We start from the raw sequence: 15,043 nt of genomic DNA on the forward strand, positions 1-15,043 counted from the left end.
ATCTACCTAATCTCATGTATCCACCCTGATATAAAAGCAACTTAAACTGAACAATAATTACCTTTGAACAAAATTAGACAAACCATTCCACAGTGTTGTCATCTGAAAGGACAAGAATAAGGGAACAACAACCAAAAGCTGACTGACGATAAGTAAGTAAAGAGTTTATTGTATAGCTAATTATCTTGTGAGCTCAAAAGAGAAGGAGAGCATCTAGATTAGAGGCCAATACGTGCTAAGATATATGAGGGACAAGGAGCTGCTATATTCAAGCAAATGAGAAAGACAAGGGACTCTTATTCCTTGTTACCGAATTTCTTGGCAATTATGGGGCGGACATCATCAGCATTAACCAGGGTCTCTAAGAAAGGAAGTAATGAAATCAATGCACTGTCGGACGGATCATCAAACCAACTCTTTATGGGAATTCCATTATTGACTTGCAAGCGGAAAACCTGAAATGATCACAAGAAAATAAGAGTGAAACAGTCAGTTTATCCAGTAACAACTAGGTTCGTTTCTTTTCATTTTTTTTACTTGCTAACTCGATATTCTTTATTTCTCAACCTTTTGCCGAATTATCACTTCTTTTTCTTTCTCTAACTCTCCTCATGGAGGGCAAGGGTGAGCACACACAACCTTAACCTAAAGCCCACCAAGAATATGTTTGTACCTTTTCTTTTCTTCTAAAGTTTGATTATGACATGTACTTTTGCAAGAGCGCGTATTTTTTTTCTAATAGTAAGAAACATACAGTCCAATCATAAAAGTTTGAAGTGGGAACGAAAGAAAGAAAGGGAAAGAAAAAAAAACTAAGCAATGTAAAAGTTTAAAGTGGGACATGGAAACAGCTGGTGATGAAAAATGGTTACAAAATCAGCTCCACATCAGATAATGAGCCCATGAAAAAACTTCAATATTTTATTAACACATACAGTGAGTTGAAGTCTACCAACGCATAAATGGTACCGATTTAAGCGGGAGCTAGAGCAGGCAAGTTCTTGAGCAAATAGGACAGTCCATATAGTGGAAATACGACGAGCAACACCAATTGCAGAAAGCAAAAAACAAAAAAAATACTAAGAAACGGCTAGCCAAGGGCTAAGCCATTAAACAAATTTGCCGGAGGATCTACCTGTGGAGTATTATCAATAATGGCAACTTTTGCAAGATCAACCCCCAAGACTGTCAGATCTTTAGTGTAACTGCCATCTGTAAAAATGCATGATTCACGATAAACTCGGCGAGTTATGAACTTTCGATATGGATCCAATATATCAAGAAGTTGCTCGGCATATATGCTTTGGCTGGCAGTGAAAATAACAACATCAAACATTTCTGCAACTCGCTCCAAGAATGTTTGGAGGTATGGCCTCTGTTTCACATATACCATGTGCTCTTTCATGTTGAAAAAGACAGTAAATGTGAAGTCTGCGTCATCGCAATGTTCTAATGTAGAATGAACCAGTGTTTCTGCATATATAATGGCAGCATCACCATATATCAGTAACATAAACTTCAGCAGATATTTCTCAGATTACATTCTGGAAAAAGATTACAGTAGACTTGAGCAGAACTTCAAAATAAAAGACCGGACTTGTGTACTCTTAGTTGATCTAACCACATCAAGGGAATAATTGGCCTGGCTGTCACTATTTAAAACATTTCATTATATCTCATTTGAAAAAAGTATTTATGAACCATTAAAGATTTCCTAAATTAGTCCAAAAAGAGCCAATCTCCTTTCAAACAGAATTTACCCAACAGAGAAAGAAAAAGGAAACACCAATTTATCTTTAGTGGCATGGTGCATCTTATATTTACCCAGAATGACCCAAATATACGCATTGTATATTAACATATGAATGTATCAGTACACGCACACATACATGTACATATAAAATGTCAAAATCAAATATAAACATAAAGATACACAACTAGTGGGCTGGAGAGAAGCCAGATTGTATCTGTGCGGTACTGGGTCGCATTTTCTTTTGTTATGAGCATAATACAAGGGAATATAAATAATTCTAAGAGCTTTAGGTTTCTTGTCCACCTATGTGCTGTCAAAGTTCGAACTACGCGGTGGATACAATCCTTGGTTGTTTCAACAATACCAACAACTTTAAAAGAATGTTGGGGGTAAGACTGCAACCAACTTTTTCCTTTCATAATTTTCAAAATTAATGGCTCCCAAATCTTGACTTTCAGGTATTTTGAAAATTTCCCATAAAAGATGTGGAGTTATGACAGCTACCTCTACCAATAGAATAGATCACTAGGGTTTGCTCAGCTTAAGTAAACAATCCCAATATAAGTTCATCCCAAAGGCATCTAAGAAATATTTGAACATAGGAAATAACATTAACAAGTCAAGGTGCCATAACTAGTAAAGGATAACTAGTAAAGGAATGGGCAAAGTGGTCTAAAAAACATGTGAAAAATTATATGAGATGCAAGATAAAACAAAATCATATGGGAACATATGCAAATATTGGGTTACAGACTTGCTTATAACATATGCAAATCATGTAAAAATTATAACATTACTTACCATCCAAATCAAGTACAAGAGTTACAGACTTGCTTTTTGAAGCTTCCTCAGGCAATATATTGGGTTGAAAGTTCGATACCACATCTGATAATTCTGGTAAGTTTTTTATAAACAACTGTGGATCGAAGCACTCTGCCTGATCTGAGTCAGAAGAGTTAACAACAGTATCCTGGTGGCAGGGTCTCATTTGACCCATTTCTAAATACAAGCCAGCCCGATCTGTATCCATAACAGCTTCTTGACATAATTTATCATCAAGAGTATTAGTATTACTATTTCGGACAGTGTCTTCTAGGAAAGGCAATACCATGTATTGCTCGGAAACATCAAACAAGATGTTTGATTCAGCACATTTGTAGTCCGGAAAGCAATTCGTTTCACAAATATCATCAGTAAATGCATCCCCACTGAAGGGTAAGCTCGAAATGATCATATCAGATATGTAGAAATCTGAAACATCACAACTTTGATTGTCACATGAACTTCTGTTATCATCACTGTCACCAGCTCCCAACCCTGAAAAAGTAACATAAGATTAGCATGATAGATTGAACATGACACAATACTATAGTAGATAGACATTATTATTTTATCAAATAAAGTAATAACGCCAACTTAGAAGGGCTTGTTGTTTCACAAGTGTGGCTTCACTGGAAAAACCGAATTTTTGGTAGCTTTCCTACCGATGGAGGTTAAAAGTTATAATTTATTGATGTCTGAGAAGTTAATGAACTGAAGTTGAGGCTAACCTGCATCATTCTCTGCATTTGGTTCACTATTTGCTTCGCTACGAACTTCAATTGGGTCAAAAGAAGGAGAGAAAATTGTCTCCAAGTTTGACGGGCAGGTGGGGAAGGATTCCTGCCAATGAGCATTGTGATACAAGTGTATTAATATGAAGACATTTTAACAAGAAAAATACGTAACTATTATTTAGTATGAATCATAGTTGTATGGCCATCCAGTTTTTCCAACAGAAACAACTTTTTTGATGATTATAAGAAATGATGTAATACAAGTGCACAAGCCTACAGCAAGACAATAACAGAAAACAGAAAGCAATCTACTACACGATAAAGAACTAGAATGCTTTGATACCACCTTAGTTAAATGAATATGCACTTTAAATGGTTTGCATAATTTATTTGTCACTGATTTCCAAGGCTCAGCAAATAATGCAAACTTTCCTATCAAGCAAAAATTGTAACGTACTCTAAAAATGACAAACTGACAAGAAAAATGATAAAAAATAAATAAAAGGCTTTACAATCATACCACAAGAAGTCATTTGGCAATCAAACACTTACCGCTCTTTTGGTTGGAGAATCGCATGACTGAATCAGAATTTTATAATCTTCTTCATCAAGCTCGTCAATTGCTTCACCACTTCCATTTTCCTTCGTAGAAACTTGGGTGCTCGAAGAAACTATGAGAAAAATCAGATTTACTCTTAGAATCAAAATGTAGTTCATTGTCTATCAATTAATGTCCTTAGCTCAACTTGCATCACTCACTTAGAATCCTAAGAAGCTATTGAATAAATGCACTTTACATAAACTTGCATGTCTCCAACTATAAAAATAGAAAACTGGGTCATTTTGATAATACAATCTGAGAGATTAATACTATCTATTATCATATTTGCTAATCTTAATCAATATAGCTTAGTCATTTCAAAAGCATAAATACCGGGTCTTTACAATAATACCATCTGAGAGATTAAACAACAATTTTTTATGTTCAGTTGCTTACCCGCCTGACATTTACAAGAGTTGAAATCTGTCGTATATTCAGATCTCTTCACATAAGAACATGCTTGCTTGGAAATCACACATGACTTTTGACATACACGATGAGCATTTTTCTCTTTTAAACATCCTGTGCTTGATTGAGCCTTCATTTTTAAAGATGGCATTTGATCTGTACTTGTGATAAGCACCACAATCTTGACTCTGTAAGAGAAATAATCATATAATAAGTATAATAAGTAGAAAAAAGTTCACCAATTTACAGAACCTATTAGAAACAACAGGAACTATGCAGCACAAAAAATAAGCACATACTGTTTGGTAGTGAGATGCCCCAATGTATCTGTGTCTGTGTCTGTTTCTGGTATCAGATCAAAGATAATAATGATGTGGCAACCTAAACTCCAAGTCTTTCAAGGGCTTCTCAAAAGAGTATCGAAGTGTTGCTAACTCACCTGTTTTACGGAGAGAAAAAGTATTTACAAACTGATTCGCAAATACCATAGACAGTATATTTATTGGCACCGTTATGTAGAAACACAGAACAGGGAGTAACTCCCCTCCTTTCCATATATAAACCAAAATGAGAACTCGAACCGATGAGGATGATACTTCCCTTACAATCTAACAAAACGAAGCCTAAAAAAGGTTGAATTTATGTCTACCACCCAAGTCAGAAAATATGCTACTTGAAACAAACAAATCAACAAAAATACCATTCTCAAAAAAAAAAAAAAAAAAAAAATCAACAAAAATACGGCTGATTAAATTCCGTTTACTAACCTGACAAAATTTCATGCCATGCCCAAGATCACTGCTTCCTTAGGCACAATCAGCACAGATGCCTCCTTTGGCACCCCACTGTTCCAAAAATCATTACCAAGTCAAACACTATGTTTCCATATGTATATGTATAATCTAAACATCATATATTGGAATCAAAACAGAAACTTCAATCCAAAAAAGGGCTTTGGCCTCAAGATTTACTATCAACTATTCACATCAACATTCAATTTTCTTTTATCCAAATTCTTCAACAAAACCCTATCCCTAAAGCACCAAAATTTACGAGTAAAAGATAAAGATTCAAAGTCAACCACCCAATTGACTCATACACCCAAACATTCTCAAGGTTCTACAAAACCCATTAACAAAAAAAGGAAACTTTGCACAGATCACATAAGCAATTCTCAATCAAAACCCAACCTTGAACTGAAAAACCCTACAAAAAGCTCCAAAGCCAGTAAACGCAGTTAAAACTCCCAAATTCACAGCCTTTACAGCAGAAAGTTACAAACTTTAACGAACCCAATTGGAAAAAAAAAATCTAAATTTCTAGCAACAGTAGCATTAAGCTGTAATTAATTATCTTTGGGAACTAAAAATGAAAAAAATGGTAGAAATAAAAAGAGGGAAAAATTAGAGAGGAAAATAGAAAGAAAAAAAGAAAAAAAGAACCTGAATAAGCAGCTGACTCTTTCTCTTTCTCTTTCTCTGTGCAGTCTTGTTCTTCTCTCTCTTAACGGTCAGAGACACAAGTACTATGTCGGCTTCTGTTGGATCACACGGACGGCTCTGATAGGATCTTCGGCAAGTGATTTAGACCAATCTGGGTTCGACACGTAAGGCGTACAGCCAGCTCACCATGACGCGTCGACACGTGCACCCCTCTTTGTGTTGTGGTTAGGCAAGACTCCCCCAGCCCAACACTTTCTTTTCTTGGGCGCGTTGGCGCCACGATGGGATTTTTTTTGTTTTTCTTTTTTGGTACTTTTGTGAAATAGAATTTTGTTGATACATCGAATATGAGTAGTCCATTGGATATGGTTCTATGAATACACCCCTTCAATTCAAGAGAATCAAGCATCGTCCGAATCAAATGATTCGTTGTCTCACTACATATGATCGTTGATATAACCGAACTAATATGATAGAATAAATCGACTCCTGTAAGGTTGTGATGAGTAGAATATTTAGTAATTTCTGAAGCAAAAAATGTCCTAATTTAATACAAGTTAATGGTTTTTTTTTTTTTAGGAAAGTCTAATGATAATTTCTTCTTTTGCATTGGTGTAATGGTCTTACAAAGGTTTTCACTAACTATATCTTCATGCATTATAGATTTATAGTACTTACTGACTTGGTCATGTTTTGATTTATTATATATGCTGCTCTTCTTGCGTTCTCTCTTAAGAACTTGATTAAAATTGATGCATTCAAACATATCAAGTGTAATAAAATCTCTGTCACACCCGCAAATGTTTCAAGAGAAAAAGTATCTAGAGTTGCTGTCATCTCTATCCTGGTTAGAATGTGATTGTTGGTAATTAACTTAATTGGTCTGAATAACAAGTTATGTACTCTTCTCCCAGCCTCCTTCTAGCTGCTGTACCAGTCCTCATTGCATCGTACGTTTTCCTAGATATATATAAGCACAACCCTAGAACTCTAGAAGTTCGTCCAAATTAACCAGATTCATCGAGTTGTCTAGATCATCAAACCCCAAATGCACCAGAACCCTCTTTATTTCATGGACGTACCGAAAGCATGTGGGATAGAAACCCCACAGAGTGGCAGCTTGAGGGTTTTGGGGTTTAGGGTATAAGGTTTGGAGTTGCTTATTCAAAAAGCTGTTTTTTGTTGAACTTAAGCTAGCTAGACTAAGTGTGTGCTAACCAAATACAATCAAAACAGTTCATATGTATGAAAACTCATCAAAACTTGATCATCATGTACATGGACCAGATAGTAGTCTTGGTGATTGAATTTGAAACCCACCCAGAAACATGGTCCAGGCTTAGATGCTTTGATAATAAGCACTTTACGAGCAAAGTCATAACAAAAGTTAAGAGTTGTCCTAGCAGGATGATGAAAAGGGGACAAGAAGAGAAAGAAAGAGGGGCAGAGCCATTAAGACTCACATCAGCAGCAACTGGATCGGTGATGATGATTGTAGCCATAGTACTACAAGATGTGATGCTCAATCCATCCAGTCATCCACCTAGATCCTAGGTCCTAGGTCATGGCTAAACTATACAACAAAAGAAATTAAAATAAAAGGGAATGGTGGCTATTTTATATGTGGACCAAAACAGAACACAGGAACAAGCATATATAAATGCAGCTGGTATTGTACAAATGGGTTCCATTAATATATCTACATAGGAAGTTCAACGATCATATCCAACCAAACATCATCACAAGATAGAAATTTAGGAAGAACACAAGATATATATATATATATATATATATCAACTCTAGGTTGGCAACATGCCTCCTGGTTTTGGGTTTCAGATCATGACGTCATGTGATTGAATGGCTTGTAGTTGTTTGTTTTGCATATTTAGATCATTGAAGGCCGACATGAAAAAATAAAGAAAAAAAAATCAATTTTTGTGTTTGATTAGTGAATGTTTGAGAGAAATGAAGAAGGTGGCCAAACTTATAAATAATGACATAATGGAAGAAATTAAAACTCTTCAAGATTTGTGTTTTCTTTTTGGGCTAAATACTAGTTAGTACCCTGTGGTTTAGGTCCAAAATCAATTCAGTCCCTGGACTTCTAATTTCATCAAAAACACCCCTGCACTTTCAATTTTGATCTAATAGGTCCAATTCGTTAATATTCTTTCAAATAGTTGGATTATTTGTTGAAAAACTATTTATTTTTAATAGTAGGACTCACTCCTAAATTGACAATGCAGACTACCTTGACACCACATCATAAAATATAGGCCATATATGATCCACATTAACAAGTTAAATAACTCAATTGTCGGAAAACTAACAAATTGGACCTATTAGATCAAAATTGAAAGTGCAGGGGTGTTTTTGATGAAATTAGAAGTTCAGGGACTGAATTGATTTTGGACCTAAACCACAGGGTAGTAATTTGTATTTAGCCCTTTCTTTTTTGTTTTATGAAATAAAATGTGTTCTCTGAGAAATCGAGATATAAGTGTGTAACTTTGAAAATGAAAGCAATTCTTCATGTAGCGGACATAATTTAATCAAATAAGGAACCACACCGATAAATGCAGCGGATATATTGTACAAATGGGTTCCATTAATATTCCTACATAGAAAGTCATATCCAACCAAACACCATCACAAGATAGATATTTTAGAAGAATACAAGATATATCAACTCTAGGTTGGCAACATGCATCCTGGTTTTGCGTTTTAGATCATGTCATGTGATTAAATGGCTTGTTTGTTTTGCATATTTAGATCATTGAAGGCCGACATGAAAAAATGAAGAAAAATATCAATTTTTGTGTTTGTTAGGTGAATGTTTGAGAGAAATTAAGAAGGTTGCCAAACTTGTAATTAATGACATAATGGAAGAAATTAAAACTCTTTAAGGTCTGTGTTTTCCTTTTCGTTTTATGAAAAAAACTTCTTCTTTTTTTTTTTTTTTTGAACTCTGAAAAATCAAGGTCTAACTCTGAAACTGAAAACAGTTCTTCGTGCAACGGAAATGATTTCATCAAAAAGGAATCAGATCGACTATTAACTCCTGGTGTTCGAAATAGTAAGCATGTTAATTTGTGATTTTTATTTTATTTTTGAAATAAAATCTCTTATTTTATGAAAACTCTAATTTTGAAGAAAAGTCACCCGATGCCTAAGCATGTTGATTCACTTCCCAAATAAATTCCCATAACTTTGAACAAGCTTATGCTCTTGCTGCTCGAAATAGTAAGCATGTTGATTCTCGATTTTTTTTTTTTCAAAATAAAATATCTTATTTTCTGGAAAATTCTAACTTTGAACAAACACCAGAAAGGGCTTTTCTGGGAACCGAAGACAGTTTTTCGTGCACGGTACATGATTTTATCAAATAACTAATCAACCTGGCTATCGACTCCCGGTGTTCGAAATAGTAACCATGTTAATTCGTGGTCTTTTGTTTTACAAAATAAAGTCTTTTCTTTTTTCGGAACCTTGAAAAATTGAGGTGTAACATTGTAACCAAAGACCATTTGGACCCATCAAATAGCGAATCATACCAGCTACCGGCTCCTGGAATTTGAAATAGTAACCATGTTGATTTGCGCTCTTTTTCTTTTGAAATAAAATCTTTTCTTTTCGAGAACCCTGAAAATTCGAGGTGTAAGCTCTGAAGACAAATCTTCATGCACATGACATGACTTTATCAAATAAGGAATCAGATCGACAACCGGATACTAAAGTTAACAGTAAGCATGTTGATTCGTGGTTTTTTTTTTTTTTTTTCAAAATAAATCTCTTAGTTTCTGAAAAGGAGCTTATATTCATACCTCCTAAATTGTTATTTGCACCTCTACTGAATTTTTTTCTCAAATTTTTCCAATTTTATCCCTCATTGGTGTTTCTTTCTATTATCTATACCTCCTTTCTTTTCAATTTGCACTAGCCCTTTCTACCTTCAACAACCACTTTGAAACTACTGCTATCAAGACCAGATCGCGTGGCCCTTATTACCTTTAATCCTCTATCATGGCCGCTAAGAAGAAACTGGTTCCCTTTCTTTCTATTAAAAAAAAAAAAAGCAGGAAAAGAAGAAACTGGTTTTGTAATTTCACTAATTTGTACTGTGGTGTTCGAAATGAAAATGTTTGATTGAAACTTGATGGGACCAACTGAAAATTTAACTAGAGAATTAGAGATGATGATAAGTCAGTTGGGCTTCTAGAGATGATTGGTGCATTTAATTAATTGGTCTTTGACAACTTACACAAAAATGAAATTGGGTAGCTGATGTGTGAAATGAAGACCACCATGCCAACATATCTCTACCTCCTCAACTCATTACCACGTTGTTCCTCCATCCTTGCCGACTCCCTCGTCCTTCTTAACTTCCTAAAAACTTTAAACCATTTTCATCTATCTACTCCATTGCTCCTATCTTTCATTCTTGTCTTCATTGTGTTGAAGGATATCGACATAATGTGTGCCTCTACAAACTACGGTTTAAGATTGTAATAGGAAAGTATTATAGGTATTCAATTGTATTCGGATTCTCTTACCTTTTGTATACCTTGTAACTCCCTATATAAGGGCTCATATTATCAATAATAAACACACAATTCTATTCTCCTACAACACGTTATCAGCACGAGTTCTAACCCTAGCTTCAGAAAAAGAAAAACCCTAGAAGAAAAAGAACCTTTTTCTTCTCTGCCGTCAACCCAAAAAAAAAAAAAAAAAAACTCCATTCCGGCCTCAGCCTCACCTCACCGGCCGGACCTCTCCAGCAGTACCTCCAAACCCAGCAGCCCAGCCCGGCCGGCCTCCTCCCCAGCGCCCCCGCTCCCAGACGCCGCCACCCACTGCTGCCTTTGCGCACCTGCCTGCAACCCGCAAGCCTGCAGCCCACGCTGCTGCCTACCCAGCTCACCTACCTCTCGCAAGACTGCCGCCTGCGTCCCTTGCGCGTGCTGCTGCCCGGCCGGCCTACCCGGCTCGCCTCCTCTCGCCCATCAGCCCTGCACCCGGCTGTCTAGCTGCTGCCCCTGTAAGCCTTCGCCGGAGCTCCCTGCAACCCAACGCTCAGCAGCAGCCCACCGCAACCTGCAGGTCGTCGTCGCCCACGGCGGCTGCACCTAGCGTCTGGGACCTCCTTGCTGCCTAGCGCCACTGCTGCATCGCTTCTGACTGCCAGCGAAATAGAAGAAGAAGAAAAAAAACAAAAAACAGAAGACGCGAAAGAAAAGGAAGAACAGAGGAAAGAAAGAAGAAGAAGGAAAAGAAAGAAAAAAAATAAGGGACCCGGCCCAGAAAAAAAAAAAGAAAAAAAAAAGGGAACCGGCTGGCCCAGAAAAAGGAAAAAGAAAGAAAGAAGAAAAAAAGAGAGGAAAGCTCAAAGAACAGACGACCCAAAAAGAAAAAAAAAACACGCCTGCTCCAACACGCGCGTGTCCTTAAGCCAAGAACAATCACGTAAGTTTTTATAATTAAGGTTGCTGCTTTCTTGTATTTAAATTCCTTTTATTTTCTGAAAATATTGGAATATATGTTGCCAAATGGTTTTGATATTTAACAAAGCGGAATTATGGGGATTCACGCTTAACGAACTAATAGTGTTCGTATAAACTAAGAGTGTTCGTGTGAACTAAGAGCGTTCACAATGCTTGGACTAAGAGCGTCCGTAAGCATCAAATTGTGACCATATTAAAACATTATTGTTTGGTCTAATCCAAAAGAGATTCTTGGAAATTGATTTCTTGGTAGCATAGCTCGGAAATCTTATTGTTTTAGTTTTGGTGGAAGTTTAACTCCAAAACTAATATATATTCTCTTCTTATTTTCAGGATGTCGAATGAACCTAGACTCGACTTTCCCATGCTTGACTCAACAGTCTCGGATTACCACAGTTGGGTAACCGATGTTGAGAACCATCTCACTTCAAAGGGAATATTACCCATAATCCAGGCACCTAACCCGGATCTTGTGTTCGTGCAAACACCTACAAAGCATGCTTAAGCAGTTATCTTGATGCGACGCCATATGGACAAGGCACTCAGATTGGAGTATATGTCGATCAAGAATGCAAGAGAGCTATGGGTAGCGCTAGAAGAGCGCTTTGGCAATGTCCAAGATTCCCTCCTCCCTAACTTGAAGGTTCAATGGAACAATCTGCGCTTTGCTGACTTCAAGTCTGTTGCTAAATATAATTCAGAGGCTCTTCGCTTACAATCCATGTTTAGATTCTGTGGGCAACCTGTCACAGAGCAAGAGCTAATTGAGAAGACTCTCTCCACCTTCCCCGTTTCAGCCATTGTGGTATCAAAGCAATACCGTACTGAAGTCAATGCTGGACGGATCACGAGGTTTCATCAGCTTATCAATATTATATCTGTAGCTGAGAAACATGATAACATACTCGTGAGGAATTATAATTCAAGGCCCATTGGAACTAAGAGCGTTCATGAGGCGAATTATAATGCACCCAAAGGAGGGCGCAAGGAGCGGTACCCTAAGAATAGGGCACATGAGGGACGTTTGGGCCCATATAACCGCCCTAACCAGGAAGGAAACCACAAGTTTGGTGCGGATAAACGTGGTGGTAATGCCACACGTGGGAGAGGGGGTCGTGGTATCTCTAGCCGTAATGGTGGCTCAATGGGTCGTGGTGGTGGCACCAACCCTCCTAGGGAACGCCCGCAACGTGCACAACGTGCACCTCAATTAAAAGGAGGCAACCACAATGATGAGTGTCATCGATGTGGATCAATTGAGCATTGGTTCAAGCAATGCAAGGCAAGCGAGGAACTAGCTGCAAGATACAGGGCATATAGGGACCTGAGAGAGCAAGAAGTGTACCTTGCAGAAGAAGAAGAAGATGGTGGAGATGTCAATCTCACCATAGAGGACTTCAAAGCTGAAGATGAAGTGCACATGGATGCAACAGACTTTGATTAGATTAGTCCTTTTTATTCTCCCAAGAACTTTTGTAATGGCAATTTGCCTTAGTCAATAAATGACAATTGTATTAACTCTTTCTTATGTGGCGGACCCAATAAAATGTGATGTCTAGGAAAGTCATTGAGATTATTGGTACTTAAGAGAGCCTTGCTCCACCAACATCTCTCTCTACTTTCCTGGTCATATTTGATTGGAGTTACCAAACGGATAGAGTGACTACAATGTGTCTTACTTTGATTTTATTTTGGATTAGACTTTGGAAACTTTGATGTAATCATTGGCTATTAATAAAGTGTCAATTATTTTACTTAATGTCTTGGACATACCTTAATTCGAACTTTATTATATAAGAGCCTATGGTTTTCATGTGGAAACACATTATGAGAATGGACAGAGTTCCTTTGCATCACCTCTAATGACTACGGACATAAACGAGTATTAGAGAAACTTATGTGTCGCTTTAGTGGGTTGTATGCAACCACTATTTGAGTTATTGAATCCAACTATGTCATGAGAGACGACTTATGAGATTTTGGCACATATAGGCTTTGACATGATGATCCGTGTATTAAAGACTTTACACGGACATCCATTTTCAGAACGAAGAAAAGTAAGAACCAAGAATTGGTTCGAGGAGCTGCACATGCGCCTCATGGCGCCATGATTGTGCAAAGACAGGCCATACATGGCCGGCGCCGCCTACCCCCTGCGGCAAATACATGGCATTGACGCCATAAACTCCTTTCTCTACTTCTCAAGTCTATTGTGACATTATGGCTTAACCAAAACCTTCATTGGTTGATTATAAAGCCCATGTTTCGTTCTGTAAAGCCTGTTATTTAGGATTGAGACCATCCTATGCAAAGGAGATTGAGGAAATAATTCCATTCTTACAAAGAATCTAAGGGAATTCTATGGATTTGATCAACCAACTTGCGGACCATATAGATGTTTTATGGTGTTGGTTGATACGCAAACACGCTGGTCACGTGTTGTGCCATTATCCACTCGTAATGCTGCTTATACTACACTCCTAGCACATAACATATGGCTACGGGCTCACTACCCAGATCATCCCATTCAGTCAATTTGACTTGATAATGCTAGAGAGTTTACATCGACAGTTTTCGATGACTATTGCATATCATTGGGTATTGATATCAAGTATCATATTCTCATGTACACACCCAATTGGTCTCGCGGAAAAGCCACCATTAAACGACTACGATGGTAGCCCGGACATTGGTAATGCGCACCAATATTTCCGCTTGGGTTATGCAATATCGCATGCAGCTATGCTAATTCGTCTACGACTCATAGCAGCCACTCAACTTTTATTTGCATTACAGCTAGTGACTGGGTTCGAGTATAAATATCTCGTATTTATGCATATTTGAGTGTGCGGTTCATGTGCCAATTGTGCCGCCACAGCGCACCAACATGAGTCATTGCAACGAATGCATATATATATTTGTTGGACATGAGTCTCCAACTATAAGTCCGCTATGTAGAACCCTTGACAGGCGATCTCTATTTCGCTGGATTTGCGAATTGTCACTTTGATGAGATAGTCTTCCCGTCGTTAGGGGGAGATTAGAACGTCAATGTTCAACAGGAACGACAGGAATTGTCGTGGTCTGTCCCCACTATGTCTCATCTTGATCCCCTAAAAGTGACGAGATCACATATACCTGCTGCAAACATGCCTGCAAGGATTGATGTCCCCACAAGAGGACATGGTGCCACCCAAAGAAGATGGGTACTGCACCACTACCATGGATGGTAGTATGGTGACGCCACAAAGGTGGCATAATGGCGTCATAGGCCATGGGTTCCGCTAGAGACAGTAGGAGACCCATAGGTTCGATGGATTCTCGCCTTAAGAAGAGAGCGAGTTTGGCACAACTTGATCCATTGATCATTGATACTCAAAATTCGTCTCATGAGAATATTTTGGATTGTGGTTATGTCCAAGAGACATTGTTGGGGGACGCCTCAATGTTAGAACCAATTCCTGAGAATATAGAGATCTCTACGAACTACACTAGTGTACATGAGGACGTGGAATTATTGAGACCAATGACATCGAACCTTACTCCGTTGAAGAATGCCAACGTAGAGAAAATTGGCCTAAATGGAAAGATGCGATCCGGGTTGAATTGGATTCACTAATGAAGAGGAAGGATTTCGAGCCTGAGATGCCAACATGTCCTAACATAAAACCTATTGACATTAATAGGTCTTCGTTAGATAGCGTGATGAGAAAAAGAGATGGTAATCTCGCCTTATGGCGCAAGGTTTCTCACAACGCCCTGGAATCGACTACGAGTAC

General features: G+C 37.8%; 2 protein-coding genes across 3 annotated transcripts; one reads left to right on the forward strand and one right to left on the reverse strand.

Annotated features, from left to right (window-relative positions):
- Window positions 1-31: 31 nt before the first annotated feature.
- On the reverse strand, window positions 32-5,839 carry LOC133729334 (uncharacterized). 2 transcript variants are annotated; one of them, XM_062156839.1, is made up of 9 exons: window positions 5,761-5,839; window positions 5,086-5,163; window positions 4,618-4,757; window positions 4,307-4,506; window positions 3,862-3,980; window positions 3,304-3,415; window positions 2,555-3,070; window positions 1,136-1,473; window positions 32-455 (listed from the first exon to the last, which is right to left on the reverse strand). In XM_062156839.1, exons 4-9 carry the CDS (start codon window positions 4,467-4,469, stop codon window positions 297-299), a joined length of 1,407 nt encoding a protein of 468 aa, XP_062012823.1. In that variant the 5' UTR covers window positions 4,470-4,506; window positions 4,618-4,757; window positions 5,086-5,163; window positions 5,761-5,839; the 3' UTR covers window positions 32-296. The 2 variants fall into 2 exon arrangements, with proteins under 2 accessions (XP_062012823.1, XP_062012824.1); XM_062156840.1 differs by lacking the exon at window positions 5,761-5,839 and adding an exon at window positions 5,509-5,712.
- A 4,047-nt stretch (window positions 5,840-9,886) lies between these two features.
- On the forward strand, window positions 9,887-12,708 carry LOC133731283 (uncharacterized). Its single transcript, XM_062158693.1, has 2 exons — window positions 9,887-11,226; window positions 11,598-12,708. The coding sequence occupies exon 2, from the start codon at window positions 11,782-11,784 to the stop codon at window positions 12,706-12,708; it is 927 nt and encodes a 308-aa protein (XP_062014677.1). The 5' UTR covers window positions 9,887-11,226; window positions 11,598-11,781.
- The last annotated feature ends 2,335 nt before the right edge of the window (window positions 12,709-15,043 follow it).

Source organism: Rosa rugosa, chromosome 2, assembly GCF_958449725.1.
Source record: "Rosa rugosa chromosome 2, drRosRugo1.1, whole genome shotgun sequence".
NCBI classification, from domain to species: Eukaryota; Viridiplantae; Streptophyta; class Magnoliopsida; order Rosales; family Rosaceae; genus Rosa; species Rosa rugosa.